Raw genomic sequence first — 15,227 nt, 5'->3', positions numbered from 1 at the left:
CCCTGCCACACCATGTGAGAGGCTGCTCAAACACTACTGAAGTTTGTGCTAAACCTTCACATCACATCACAAACTATTTACTAGAATCACATAGCCAAGAAAAACAAATCCCAGCAGTACACACCTCCAACTGACCATTTCTTCAATTTGCTATTACCCTTTTACTGCAGCTATAGGCCATTTTCAAATTCATCCATTACACATCACCCTGCAGATCTAAATTGCAGGGAACTCACTATTTTAAAATAAGCATTTGCTTACCAACGTTGGAGCATTCCATGCAGTTGTAGGTGCAATCTTGGGTTGCCAGTTGGAACCACCTGTTAGTTTCTTTTCACCTGGCTGAGTCCAGTTTACATCACTTCAAATAAATTTTTTAAAAAATTGTTAGAAAACATTGGACTTTCTTATAAGACTTCCTCAGGTAAACACCATTTCCACTTGGGAATGAGGCTTCTTTTATTAATGAAGCTCATTTAGCAAAGGAGTCAATAAAAAGTTTCGTGACATTTTGGCTTGGAAAAGTAAGAAGCTGTTCAGCATGAGCCCCCTCAGCATCTCAGTCAAGTTGCCCAGAATAGGTAAGTTAGTGTTATCTGACTTTGGTCAACACATTTGAGTTAGACAAAGACAGAATATTAGGATTTCTGAATGATTTCAGAGTTGGCACAGATAGTCCCAATAAGCTTGAAATTTCCCAATCCCATTTCTCAACTTTGCTGCTAGAGCAGATGTCCACTACCCTTGAACACACACACCCTGCTTCAAAATTCATTTGTCTAAAGGTCAGCCTCAAGACCGAGGTTGCAGTTTCACAATCTTTAATACTGCTCTGCTCACGCTCAGATCACACCAAGTATTTAATGAGTGCTATGATTACCTGCAACAACTACAAAGAAACATTTTGATGAACTAATTTTTTTAATAAACCTAAAGTCTGAAAGCACTTAGAGACAGGACACCTTGCCTGCTGCTATCACTGTCACTACCACTCAGTCTATAGTCACCTTCCAACAGATCTCAACAATTCATTACACCTTGTACAAGAAGTACAATCCCACACATGCTCTAAAGGCTAACATTATGTTGTTATGCACAGGTTTCAACATGTACACCCATGAAAATTTACTATCATGAAAATCGAAAGGCTCAACTTCTGATTAAGCATACTCACTTTTTAGTAGTTCCATTTCCAATGCCCAAATCTGTCATAAGGGAGAAGAAGAGACTACTGAAATTCTGTTTGTTTAAAAGAAATCAGTAAGTATTTACAAGTTAGCAGTTCCATACTTACTGCCTACAAGATTGGCTAAAGATGAATCCAGATCATCTGACACTAATTTATTAGGCGGTACTTTGGCAACTGGAAGACTCTGGTTTTGAGAGGCCACTGTTGGTTTTAGGAGACCACCTAGTTCATCAAAGCCTTGGAATGAGAAACATAAGTGATTTGAATCACAGGCCTCCCACAAATGTCATGGCATTCAATTAAACAGAAAGCAAGATCAACACAATGGCTAAAATACAAAATATAACCTGGTGATGCTACTCTATACAAGAAGGACAAAACTTATTATTCCTCTTGATAAAAAAGATTCTTACTATGGAAATAAGATTTCACTTCAGTGGTTTAACCTATGTGACAATTTTACACAGAATGGATTCATAGTGACAGTAAAGCAGTCAAAACATAAAACAAAGAAAAAATACATAAAGTGTTCCAATCTTACAAAAACATGTACTTGCTTTTAGCAAATCACTGGCTTACAAAAAAAACCTGATGTCAAGTCTAATGACAAAAGATCAGAAAATATCTACTTTCTCGATGCTCAAAAGAACAAAAAAAATCCAAATTAACAGTGTATTAACTGATCACTTTCTGAAGCAATTGTAACATCAAAAGAGGAGGCAAGGAAGTGCCAAAAACCATGTTGCAGATACATAAAATGAATACAATTTTACCTCTTCCAACCACACTCTACAAATACAGACTTAATTTCATCTGACAGCATATAAAAATGAAGGCTGTTCACTGTGTGAAAGTTTTAATTTACAAAATATTTAAGTGAGGGAAGTCAGTATAAACATTTCAGCAGAGCGTAGAAATAGTCTGTAATGAAAAATTATTTGATTGACCTTTTAAAAACAGCTTACTTTTCTTCATCTCTGAAATTCTGTCTCAGTAGTGTAAATAAATACCGATTAAGAGATTTATACCTCAAGAATAAAATAAATTGAGGGACACACGTCATTTATTTTAGCAAGTGTCTTACCACCAGAATCTGGGACAACATTAGAAGATTTGTTTCCAAACACAGACTCAAAGTCAACATTAAGGCCAGCTGATGGCTGTGGTTGAGCAACAGGAGATGGCGTGAACCCTGTGGGGGAAAAAAGAAAGAAATTGTATGTTTTTATACAGCATTTCCCACAAATCCACCTTTATGCAAGACAAGCCAAATAAATATTTCAGCACTGCAGAAAGACTAGGAATACCTCAAAAATCCAGTTTACACCCTGACACCGAGCAGTTTATTTGGTCTTTATTTGAAGTTACTCCTCCAAAGAAAGATTTTGTCTCAAAAGCAGGACAGACAGGCCATAAAAGACACTCCCCTGCAACTGCTTAATCTCTGGATTAATTATTGACACCTTCTTTATTCTTTTACCATATGATTATAATAAAACTACTGAGGAAAAGTCACCATGCTTCTCCAGGAAAAGAAGCTGGCTAGTGTTTCAAGATTATCTGACTAATTATTCCCTCCATGCTTTATAGTAACCCAGCAATTCTCTTAGATACAACTGGAGTAAGATCCAAGCCATCCCAAAGTGCCTGAACTAGTAATGCCTTTAATTAGACACTCTTAATACTAATAATGTTCATAGCCCTTAGTTATTTTTTGACAAACGTTTTGCAGTTGACCATGTTTTGCAGTCAAATTTATAGAAATTATGGCAAGATATGGGGAGGTACAGCCACATTTCAACTCCTAGTGCTGTCTAAACTTACTCCATTTGTCTCCCATGTATCTGTAGTGTTCTACAAATACAAAATTTTTTTTCAACACTGAAAATTTATTGCAGTATGAAGCATTGCAGATGATGTTCAGCAGCATTAAGTTGATAGTTCTGTAATACAGAAGGTCATAGCCATTTGTTTGTAGTATTTTTTTAGTGTTATACATGATCACACACAAGCATGTGCATCACCTCAGTGTTCAGGCAATTACAGAAGTAATTACTGCTTTATATGAAAAGCACCAAAAAAACTCCTAACAATACCACCTTGAAAACTAGCTCTTCTGGTTTCTAACAAAAAATATGATGACATGGAGAAATGAAAGGGTCACAACTACTTCAGCAGTAAAACACTGCAGTGAGTAGAAATAACTGACAAAGAACACTTCTTGGATTTTGTTTCACTTGAGGGGACAGCACCTCATTTCAATCTTACTGTTTTTCTGAAATAAGTCACGTTTCACCTAAAAAAAATAGTAACTATGGGATGTTATTCTCGAACATAAACTCCACAGAAAAAACCCCCAAATTTGGATTGCCGGTTCCTTTTTGTTTTAAAGGAACGTAAGACGCCTAACTCCATCACTAAAATTTAGACAATGTAGTTTTCATTAAAAACAAATCAAAGTAAACTGCATATAGCAAAACATGAGAAGCAGTAGTGTGGGAAAAGAGAGAGTAAATAATCAACAAACCAAAATGAGTATCTTTATGACATGTATACCATCAAGTTGTAACAAGCCATTTCAGAGACTCTGAACTGCAGATAGGAATTCCTTTGATGGGATGTCCTGCAACTCTTAAAACCGTGCCTGTACCAATAGAAAACTTGACTTACAATAGCTCATATTTTGCTTTAGCAAACAGCCTCAACTGAAACAAGCTGAGTTTCCTGATCTCACATTTTAGAAGTTTCAAGTTTTATGAAACCAAGAAGATGAGACCATCTCCAGGACAAAACAATACACAGGACTCCTTTGAATCAGCCTCTGAGAAAGACCAAATCCTGCTCTTGGTATCAACCACCTACTCAGGGCATTTTGTTTAACAGGTATTTTGAAAGGTGTGAAGGTCAATATTTTAATGGAGCTTCTTTGAGTATCAAGACTTGACAGAAACTAACAATCCTGCTTTTTGAATACGGAACAAAGGGAACAGAACCATTTTTAGTATTTAACCTTTAGTTAAATGGCTTTCACTGGTTTTTATGCAAAGACACTAAACCAAAATGTGACTTTATGGGGCTTTTAAGAACTAAGCCTTCCACAAACCATTTACTGAAGATATTCCTAAGCCTTGCATTGCAGCAATATTAACACACCCTGTTCAACCTGGTTTGGACAGCCCACAGTCTCTCTAGCAACTATCAGGACAGTGTTCCAGAATTAGCACCAGTATGGGGTTACTATGCAGAAATGACACACCTGTACAAATGATTAGCCAGTACTTTAATGCAGCAGAGACCTCTTTCTCCTGTTCTGTTGCAAAGCTTAACACTAGTTTAGTGCACTGTTTAAGAGTAATATATCAACAAAATTGCCATAAGCAGCACGAACATCCCAATCCCTTTATCTTAAAAACAGTGAAGTAGAGCAAGATGAGAAGATACTTATAAACATGCATGTCTTTTGCATGGTATGTAGCACAAGAGATCCTGAAATGGGGAGATACTCATTTCATGTTTAGACTAAATAAACCTTAGTTTGGCACAAACTGAAAAAATACATACCATTCGTGACCACACACCTGGCACAAGCACATGAATAGCTGGAGCCACTACAACAAGGCACTTCTGTAGTCAGTAACATGCCTACTACTTCTAGGCACACAACACATTCAAACTTCTGTGTGCGTGGTAAGGCTGTATCCCGTTACCTACCTCCAAATAGACCAGCTACAGAAGAAGGCTCATTGCGGAAATGAGAAGCATTAGGGTAAGCTTGAGGACCACAAAAAGAATCTGATAAGGAGTATCACACAAGAGAGAAAGCCAGGAAAGGAGAAGAGGCAGAGTTACAGAAAGAGAACCAAGATACACTGTTTATCTGCTATTCAAAACTTTCATTTCACATCAGTCTATAAATCCACATATAGTCTAATAACATAGAACCAATGGAATGAAATCAATACACATCAGACAGACGGTAAGAAACAAGTTTACACAATCTCTAACACAAAAGGGGAAAGCATGGTTTCAGAGGAACAGCTATATTAGGATGAAAACTTTTTTTTCCAATCAAATGCCATTTTTTACACCCTTGGAGAAAATGAGTGTAAAAGCTTCAAGGCATTTTTCTTATACCTGAAGTATATTCATATTTGGTTGCCACAAGGGGATTTAGTTGAGTAAATGGATTGTAATGATCTAAAGAACCAGAAAGAGTTATTTTAAATCCACATTCACATTATCGTAGCACCTTGATCGTGCTACAGCTAAAACTGAATCTACATTTCCCACACCAATCTGTCAGGAGGCCACCCTTTGGGTTCCAGACATATCCCCAGAGCATGAGACACTGGAAGGGAATGCAATGTATCAGTGCCATCCATTTCCAGTGACTTCAGAGCTGTCATGTGATAAATAAATAAAGACCAGCAAGGAGAACAAAAACCCATCAGGGTCCTTGTTCACAGCCCTGCACTGCTGCAACTTCTTGTGTGACTGCAAAACAAGTTATACAGAGGAAACTAATTTGACTAAATAACCATCCTACTAAAACAACCAGCTGTATTTCAAATAATCATTCTACATTTACACGAACCATAAAAATTTCATCGGAAGCACGGAAAAGACAGCAGTACCAACTTAAAAGTATTATATATATATATTTAAAGATATATTTATCTTGCTTTCTTTGTCTTTCCATTAAAGACAGACAGGCTAGGAAACTAGTTAGGAAAGGTGACAAAGTACAGGCAGTATGAATATCTTTAAAGAGATCATCCCTTTTGTTTTACCTCTATTAACAAGTATCAGAGGTATAAAAAAACCCTCTTTGTTCTGAGAGTCTGTACTTTTCTTTGATCAGTGCTAGTGGGGTTCAACCAACATAAATACAGCCTGTGGTGTACAACTGTCTTTAAACTTAGCTTTGTTTAACAGAACTGATATGTAATTAATTGATTTTTTTGTCTATGAAAACAATCTTCCTATTGAAAAGTAAGCAAATTACAATGAGCTGCACCAACAAATGTTAGAAGAATTTCTAATAAGACAGACATGCTGAACCATCTCTAAAGTAAGATGTGAACAGTTTTTAACAGGTGAGTTATTAATTTATTGCCCCATCGCTAAACAGTCTGAGTAGATTATGCTTCAATATTTTTCATGTTTCTTAATGACAACACGACTGGGGCAAAAGCATCCACTATCAAAAAAGAAAAAATTAAGCTCCTTTGTTTAAAAAGAACATTTCAACCTGAGGAAGAAAGTAGCAGCATTTTCTTCTCAGACATATGCAGCGTTTTACCTTAAAATTCCCAAGTGCAAGAGACTTTGTAAAACCGCACTCAAGCAACTGCTCTAACTGTAACTATGTTTCTTTACATCAGGTTAGAATCCATCTAGGCAGCCAAGCAAGGATTTTAACACCATTTTCATGGTACAGCTACTAAATCAAATTCTAACACAGCACAAAACCAGCCCCAAATGACCAGCTTTTAGTTTCTGCAAAGCCCCAAAATATATTTTAGAAACTAAAATAATGTTAAAATTTTTAGGAAATAGGAAATTAGTTTAAAACGGTACTTTACCAACAAACATTTCATGTGTGGGTGTCCTACTGGTGAAAGTAGATACATCAGAAGACACAGACAGATGAGCAGCATCGTTAGTTTTTGTAAGGAAAGGATTTAGGTTTGGAATGGCATCATCAACATTATCAACAGTAGCAGAAAAAGGATCTGTTCAATTCCAGAGAGCAAGAGAAAGAAGAAAAGGGAGACCAATTTAGTTTTCTCCTCGCATCTCTAAACTTGGGATGACCTAGCTAATTATTTCATTTTCCAGTTGTCCAGAATTACCTGCTCTCTACTCAAGAAAAATACTGCAGATACTAGCTACTAATTTCCTTTTTTTTTTTTTTTAAAATAACAACACCATCTTATAAACTGTGCTTCCTCCCGAGTGTGTTTTAGACAAAGTAACTATATTATTCCTCTAAACACAATCACTTTTTGTTTCTCAGAGTCACATCCTGACATTTGCAACAAAGTCCCTGGAGCAGAGGCCGCCTGTCAGCACTACAGAACCCCAGGTGCTATGAGAGGATTCAACACAATAGCATCCCCAAGACAACTTTAAAAACCTGAACAAAACCAACTGAGCTGAACTTCTCCTTCTCCAAACTGTGTTTATGGATTTTTCTGTTACTGAGCATCATGAAATTTTCAAGAGCTATGATTATACCAAGGTAGCATACAGGACATAAGCACTTTCCCTGCTACTTGGGGCATCAGGAACAAAGCAGCTTGTTATGCATATGCTGTTACCTGCAAGCAAGCAAAAGACTGCTCTGCTTTTACAGACAACAGACAGTAAGCCATGATGAGGAGAATGTTCTTTACTAAATAACTGTCAGACTTTACTGGGAGGAAGGAAACACAGATCTATACAAGTGACTTCCTAAGGCACATAGGAGTTTCAAGGTTTCCCAAGCATGAATGTAATTGCCAAGCTCATGTACTCCTGTAATTCAAAATCTAACAGATAAACTGGATAGAGAAGGCAGCTACAATACTTGTTGACTGAAGGAGCTGTGGTTTAGCTGCCTGGTTTCAGAGCCCACGAACCCTTGATGGAAAATTCAAGAACTCACTAGGTAGATCAGCAAGGGTTACATCTAGTCCTCCTTATCATGGTGCCTTGAATTGCAACTTACTCTTCTAGACAAAGCCACTACAGAGAAATTTCTGAAGAACAATTATAGGAAAGATGTCTTAAATACTTCAGTTCCTGGCTTCTTTTTTTTTTTTTTTTAACCTGGCTGGTTTATGCATTTATTCACAACTCTTGTAAACACTATCATGCTGCACACAGCAGTTTCAAAGTGTAAATTATTTTCTCTCACTGAATCTGACCTCCTGACTCTTAGCTATAAGTCTATATTGTGCTCAGTTGTACAAAAGTCCTAATGAAAACAAAATTTTAAAACTATAACTGCATTATTCTTTGCAGGTTTAACACATGCTTTGATTTGCTGCTCAAGATATGTCATTAGGTAAGACCTGACTTTTCCCCCAAACTGCTTGGCTGTGTTGCAAGAATGAGTGAAGTACCTTAAAAGACCTTTTTCTAAATCGTTCAGTCAGCAAAACGACAGTGTCCAACACTGAATAAAAGATAAGCAGAACAAGCTGGTATAATATTTGTAATATATAACAGGAATACAAAATTATGTATTGTTTTATGTATGTTTTATATAGTGGACATGCCAATCAGCCAGTCGCCTAAACCTGAGTTCTTGCTTTCAGCTACTCCTTAAAACTTCTTTCTGCTTTGAATGCCTTTTTAAAAGACGTAGAACAAACAGATCTGACAATAAATTGGGACACATTATCCTTTCATCAGTTCTTCCTTGCTCTTTCTGTTGCTGCTTCACATTCGGCTGATTTTATTGGTTCTCTTTATATTATGTAAGTGGAAAAAATTCGAACAGACGTGTCAAAATGTTCATTTCCACACTGGCACATTTGTTTTGCTTCTGAAGTTTAGGTACAAACTGATAGATGGCAAATATACCAGAGACAGCTGGAATGGTCTCCAAAGAACCCCAATAAATAGTGCAGATGAAACAATATGGAAGAAGCTAAGAAGCACAGTAAGTTTTTAGTCTGAATCTACTGTCCTCTAAAATTATTTTACACATGCACTCACCCAGAAAATTACCACAGACTACTTTCTGTTCTCAATTCCCAAGGTTGTATATGGAACTTCCTGTGTTTTGACTAATAAGACAATATAATTCAACTTTAGATTATCAAGATTTGCTCGGAAATGTAATCCACTCTCAGATTCTCTGCTTGGCTGCCTCATCCTAACTCTAGCCAGCATGTTCAATCTTGTCCAAGTCTCAGAACTTGCCAATGCTAGTAATAAAAGTAACAGAAAATTAATTGGGTTTGGGTAATTTATATTCTTACATATTCAAGTTTTAAAAATTGCTGTCAATCCTGACAGCAACACCTCAATGTTTCTAAAGCCCAATTTCATCCTTGAATACACATGGCATCTGTTTGTGTCAATGGAATCACGCTGCACCTGCATTCTATCATTAGGCATTAATGATTTAGGTGCATTTACAAGAGTAGTTTGAATTTTGCAAATTTCTATCTTTAAGTTATCCAACTACAAGTATTTTGCCTGGAAAAACAGTGACAAAGGATTTTCAGTGGCATCTCTTACAGTCTGAAATAGGTAAACTAAAAACATACAATCACAGGACCCATTCCCCAGGAGTTTAACCTTGTAAGCTTTAACATTTTTGGGAGCACGAAACTAAAGGCAGCAACCCAAATATAATGCTTTTGTAACCATTTATTGGTCTATTACACACCTAAGAGCTTCTGCATAAAATTTTTAACAGTGACTGATTTTAGCTGATTTGATACTCTTCTCAAAGTCACCATATACACCAAATACAAACATGATGATGTCAGAAAATTACCTAAGGGAAGGATGCTGTGCAGTGGTTAGAGCACAGGACTGGAAATAGTTCAGGTTCCATTCTTGGCTCTGCCACTGACTTGCCGTATGACTTCAGACAAGTCAGTTAATTGCTCAGATTTCCCCATCTGTAAAATGTGGAAAGCACTTCTTATCTACCTCACCTGTGTGAAGTGAGTGTTCATGTCTGTAAGCTGAAGAGTTGGGGTTTTTTTTGATGAAAGGTAACACAAAAAATGGTGATCCCAGAATTTTAGCCTAAAATTTTAGCAGACAATCCAAAATCTTCACAGTTAATTAAGTCTAAGTATTTAGAAATGTGTCAATAGTAAGCAGATATATCAACAGCTATTACTGAAGACTCACACCACAAGCAACACGACATTGAACAAACACAGATCTTCAGGCTCAACTTTCAGGTTAATAAAGAAATGCTAAATTGTGATGTGACCTTTGAGAGGAAGGTAGCTCCCCTTTTATCTCTCACCAATGAAACAAACAAGACAAGCTGAAACAGAAGGTATTGTGCAGAAAACAATCAAGATGAGCCAAACCATTTTTCTCCATTCCTAAACTCTAAGCCTATTATAGTGCTGAAATTTGTATGCCTAACTCCATACACTCCTCACTGCATCTTTCTCCAGAGATGCTTTGTTCAGCAAAGCCGAAGAACAAGTAAACTACTCTTATCTATTTTAGAAGCTGCCACATATATTAGTAGTGCCTTTGTCACTCAAAATTGTGTTATTTCCCTACAAACAAATGTGAGAAGGTACACAAAACAAAGTACACAGCAAAAAGTAAATAGGAAAATGGAATACATACACAGCTTATTATGAAGATACATTAGGTAGCTGGAAAGATTTTAAGAAGAGCTATAGCTCATAAAAATAAATAGGGAAGTAAAAATTTAGAACAGGGTTGTTCTGATGTCTACAAAACTTCCTGAAGCAGCAATTCCCAATTTTTCGCATCATAAAAGAAAGCATTTTTGCAAGCATCTAATTCAGAAAAAAATAATCTGGAAATAGCCACATAGTTCAGGAGTTTAGTATTTTACTAAGTGTCATTTATATAGAAAAGTAAAAAAACCACCACAACCTTCCCCCACCGTTATAAAGCTTTTTAATCCTCCACCAGTATAACCAACAGTGTAAGCAGGCAATATGTTACTGTATCTGAATTATTCTGAACACTGAAAAGCAGCCAAGAACTTTGAGTAAACATTGAAATGCTTTAGCATTCAAACCAATCTTGAAGGAAAATTCATTTCTAGAACTCTCTTGCTTGATCCCTTGGTTTGAGGACTTGATTGTACCAGTAAGATCATCTCGCAACTCGCTCAGTCCATCCTAGAAACTGGGCAGAATGAAAATTTGGGTGTTCTGGAGTAGATTTCAGAGGGAAGAATATAAATTTTATCTCTTCACTTAAGAGGTCCAACCACAGCTTTTTACTAATTTGCTGTTGTAGTTAAATGAAATATAGCAGAGAATTTGTAAAGAGAAGCCTTATTATTATTTCAATAATTAACTCCAGCTTTTCTTTCTATGCATAATTGTCACAAGTGCCTCTTTTCAGGCCTCATCCAAGTTCTGCATTATCATCACCAGCAAATTTGATTTAGCATTAGACAAAATTTAGAATATGTATTAAAACAATTCTGCATTCAAGTTCCTGTGTTTGCAGCACAGTCTACCTCATAGACAGCTTCACTGAACTGACTTCTAAACAGCTAATTTTCTGCAGCTGGCTACGTGACTCTTGAAGACAGGAGTTATGAGGCTGATAGAGCTGGTCAACAATTAAAGTAGCTTTGCTAATAAAAAGATGTATCAAAATAATTTAGAATCACCACACACTGCTACATTATTTTAATCTATACAGAGATTTTACTTTTTCTGATCCCTTTATTCACTTGTAATGTCTTAGTAGGATCTCTCTCTTTAAGGAAGAAATACCCCCCAGACTAGGGGAAACATGTACAGGAACATGGCCATAGCAACTAGAACCTTAATCCAACTCAGAATTCTTACCTCCCCAGGTACTTCCTACTTGTGGAGCAGCAGATATAGGATGTACAGACGGATGAAAAGTTGGCTGCAAATCAAGCAGATCATTTGGCAGCTTTGAGGTGCTACAAAGAGAAATTAATACAACTGTTTGAACTACATCACAATTTTCAATATAGGCAAATGCTAGCGACTGTCAACAGTAACAAAACTTTGTTACAAAATGGTTATTACAAAATGGATAGAACTGACCCAAAATTGGAAGGGCTGGTGAACTCCATATTTTCAGTTCTGTAAAAAAGTGTTAATTTAGCAAGATAAGTTGCATGTTATGTCAAGGGACTTCTGTCAAAGCCGTCCAGAACAAAAAGACAGGTGCCCTCACAGTCCAGCACCAGGGCTAGGACATGTTATGTTCAGAAATCTTCAGCAACTTTTAAAGTCACCTCATGAAAACTCTATAATACAACAAAAACAGATGGACAAAATGAACTCTGATGGGCTGCACCACAAAAATGTTACATTTAAATTCCACAACTCTCATCTTTCCACTATAATCACTGCTGAGAAACTGCCTTACAACTATGAGCTATTAAAGAACTTTGGAGAAAGCAAATGTAAGAGGCCTTGAAACACTTGATCACACGTCAGGCATGTGAATGAAAACGTATTTAAATGCACATTTTAGACCATTCAAAACCAAACTGAGGCCTTATAACATCACATGGAAATTAAGAGTGTAGGCTTATATACAACTGCTGCATTAATTTAAGGAGTCAAACAAGAACAGTAAAATTCTTCCTCTTGCAGAGAGTTAATTTCACGCTTTAAATAAGTATTGGGAAAAAAGAAAAAAATAAGGCTACTGTGTTCTCCCAGAACCTTTCAGGACATGAAATGAACCAAAATTTGCACATATGGCTTCTATGATGGATAGAAGCTGAGTCCCTGTGACATCCAAACATCTCTCTAAATGAGACCAGCACAAGAGTTTAATGGCTAGTAGTGACATCCTAGATGTCTGTATATTTTCTTGCTCACCCAATCACTTCTATAATTCACAGTTTTCAGTATTGCTTGGTTCATTTCAGCAGTGATTACAATCACATTTTGCCACTATTGCTCCCATTAAAAAGCAGCATGGTCTGGCACTGCCCTATAATGCGAATAGCTGAACAAAGATAATTTTCAAAGTAAAGCTTGTCCAAGATAATGACAGGGATTAACCAGACACATTGCATCTAATAGCAAGCCACTGAACTTCTGGCCCAGCATACTCCCTTCATGACAGCTCCTGCTGCAAAGTCTGTCCTTTGCTCATAGCAGTCATTCTGCCAGCGAGTACATTTAAACATGACGAAAAACTAGTGTGTGGGGTTTTTTTTACAAGGAAACACTCTTGTCCTCACTATGCAGCATTTCTGTCTGTTTGAAGAAGCTTTATCAGATGTTTCTATGTTTCAGACCTCTTAAGAAGCAAGATCAGATATTCAAGTTCAAAGCACACACCCATTTCAAGTTTTCTGGCCTCTAAAAGCAATTTTAAACAAAATCTTTTTACAAGGAAGTCTTTCAGTCACTAACACTGACAGATCTCTAGCTTCTTATATGTGACTCAGCTGTTTACCCCATATTTGGTGTCAAGTAATTTCCTACAACTTTCTAACAGCAAAAGAAAGCTGTCAAAAGAGTAATTGATTCTTACATGAGCTCTAACAGAACTAAGCAATCCTTTAGGCTTAGGATCACACTCAAAGCAAAAATATGACTTCAGAGAGCCAATTCCTTCTGTACTGATAAAAGCACTGTACCTTCTGCTGCTGCTTAATTTGACAGGTATTTTACAGAATGAAGATCACACACTTGCTCCTACCAACAGCTCCTGTTAGTCAAAGATCAGGATTAGCATGCAGTGAGTACTCTTGAACTTTCTTTGCAGGTACTTGAAGAGATGTTTCAGATATAACACAAGACTGCAAAACCTGCCTCTCATTTCAAACCCTGTTTCAGGCTTTTCTTTTCCAGAAAATCTACCCCAAATATTTGCCACTCTATTTTTAAAGATCTAGAAACGAGTTCTCTTTATGACCTCTCAAACAGAATTTTTGTTTGACTTTTCTCAAATTTACTTGTAATGTTCCTTGGGGACAAAGCATGTGTGTTTTACAATTCCAACAGTCTGGCTTACTGACTAAGATCAGCTAAAAGGGCTGTCAGCAGTCAGTTCATACCAGAAACTTCCACAAACAGATGATGAGAACACAGTTTTATGTTATTTATTGCAATAGGCTATTTTCCCATCAGCTTCACTATAATTTCTTATCACATTGCTAATGTACTCTGCACCCAACCAATCTTGTGCAATAAAATTGCGATTCTCCATGGCAGAAATTTAGAGGAAACCCTTGCTGCAGCATGTCTCCCAGTGGAGGATTCAGCATACCTGTTAGAGGAGCTAGGGGTAGAAAAAATATCAATGGCTGGTGTAGTCATGATGCTTCCTGCTGCAGTTGACACAGGAGAAGCTGCCGTGGTTAAAGAGGTATGAGGTTTCTTTGCAAGTTCTTTTAGACGTTGCTCCTGTTGGGAAAGTGAGCTGGCATAAGACATCTAAACATTTGTGTGTATGACACTGGAGGTAAATAAAGCAGAACTAAAGAATTATTTATTCGACACACTAGTGTTAGCCACTTGTAATTACAAGAGTCAGTGGTGCCAAAAATACTTCAGAAACTATTTTAACAAACCCTCCACAAGGTGCATCATCTAAGTACACACAATTCTATTTCCAGCACTTTGCCAACAGTACATGTTCAGCATTAATAACTCTGTTTTTCCCTTTGCTCCTTTAAGAATCCTAATAAGCTATCAACAAGAACACAGGAAAAGCATTTTCAATTAAAAATTCTGTATGCCTACCTTTAAAGCTTTTAAGCGAGCCTGTTCTTCCTCTAACGCAGCTTGTTTTTCCCTTTCATCCACTTTTGTAAGGGACAGGCCAGTGCTTGCAAGGGAAGAGACTGCATTGGAAAGGGTGGTAGCCCTAAAGTAATTGGACAGGAGAAAAGCTGGTTGTTAACAGATGACACGTGATAGGAGCTTCTAAAAAACACTTAGCTTGTATCCACCCAGTCTCCTTCTGAGCTCTCTATATCATTGGCTATATCTTACACTGTACAACTGAAAAGTTTAACTAAGATACACCATATGAAATGTAAAACAAAAAATGCTCAGAAATCATGCTGTCTACTCTACTGGCTTTTGGATTTTCTACCTGAAATGCTTCCCCTCCAAAGTGCATCACAAATTCACGTTTGAAGCCTTTGCTCTTTTCCTGTTTGCCTAAAATGGGATTATTTGTAGGCACACGGCAATCTCCAATCATCTGGGCTCTGTTTCAAATTGTTGTTAATTTAACAGGTTTAGTGAACAAACTATCAATGCTTCTAATATATCCCAAAGGAAAACTGTAATTTACCGTCATGTTTAAAAGTATGCAAAAAGATTTAAAACAAATACTTAACTTTTAA

General features: G+C 36.9%; 1 protein-coding gene across 9 annotated transcripts in view; it reads right to left on the bottom strand.

Annotated features, from left to right (window-relative positions):
• PICALM (phosphatidylinositol binding clathrin assembly protein) overlaps window positions 1-15,227 on the bottom strand; it is a 66,683-nt gene that overhangs the window by 14,558 nt on the left and 36,898 nt on the right. For 6 of the 9 annotated variants that reach the window (XR_014226255.1, XR_014226256.1, XM_082277489.1 and 3 more), the window contains exons 10-18: window positions 14,617-14,740; window positions 14,141-14,277; window positions 11,722-11,822; window positions 6,775-6,924; window positions 4,901-4,981; window positions 2,274-2,381; window positions 1,295-1,426; window positions 1,175-1,205; window positions 262-361 (exon numbers count right to left, since the gene is read on the bottom strand). Coding sequence is in view for 7 of the 9 variants with exons in the window: in XM_082277489.1 (XP_082133615.1) it covers window positions 262-361; window positions 1,175-1,205; window positions 1,295-1,426; window positions 2,274-2,381; window positions 4,901-4,981; window positions 6,775-6,924; window positions 11,722-11,822; window positions 14,141-14,277; window positions 14,617-14,740 (964 nt within the window). In the remaining 2 variants the exon portion in view is untranslated. The remainder of the gene's footprint in view (window positions 1-261; window positions 362-1,174; window positions 1,206-1,294; window positions 1,427-2,273; window positions 2,382-4,900; window positions 4,982-6,774; window positions 6,925-11,721; window positions 11,823-14,140; window positions 14,278-14,616; window positions 14,741-15,227) is intronic. The other 3 variants (XM_082277493.1, XM_082277495.1, XM_082277492.1) reach the window with 2 other exon arrangements.

This window comes from Coloeus monedula, assembly GCF_965178545.1.
Source record: "Coloeus monedula genome assembly, chromosome: 3".
Classification (NCBI taxonomy): domain Eukaryota; kingdom Metazoa; phylum Chordata; class Aves; order Passeriformes; family Corvidae; genus Coloeus; species Coloeus monedula.
Note: the sequence above shows the minus strand (reverse complement) of the source record. Positions and strands in the feature narration are given on the sequence as shown.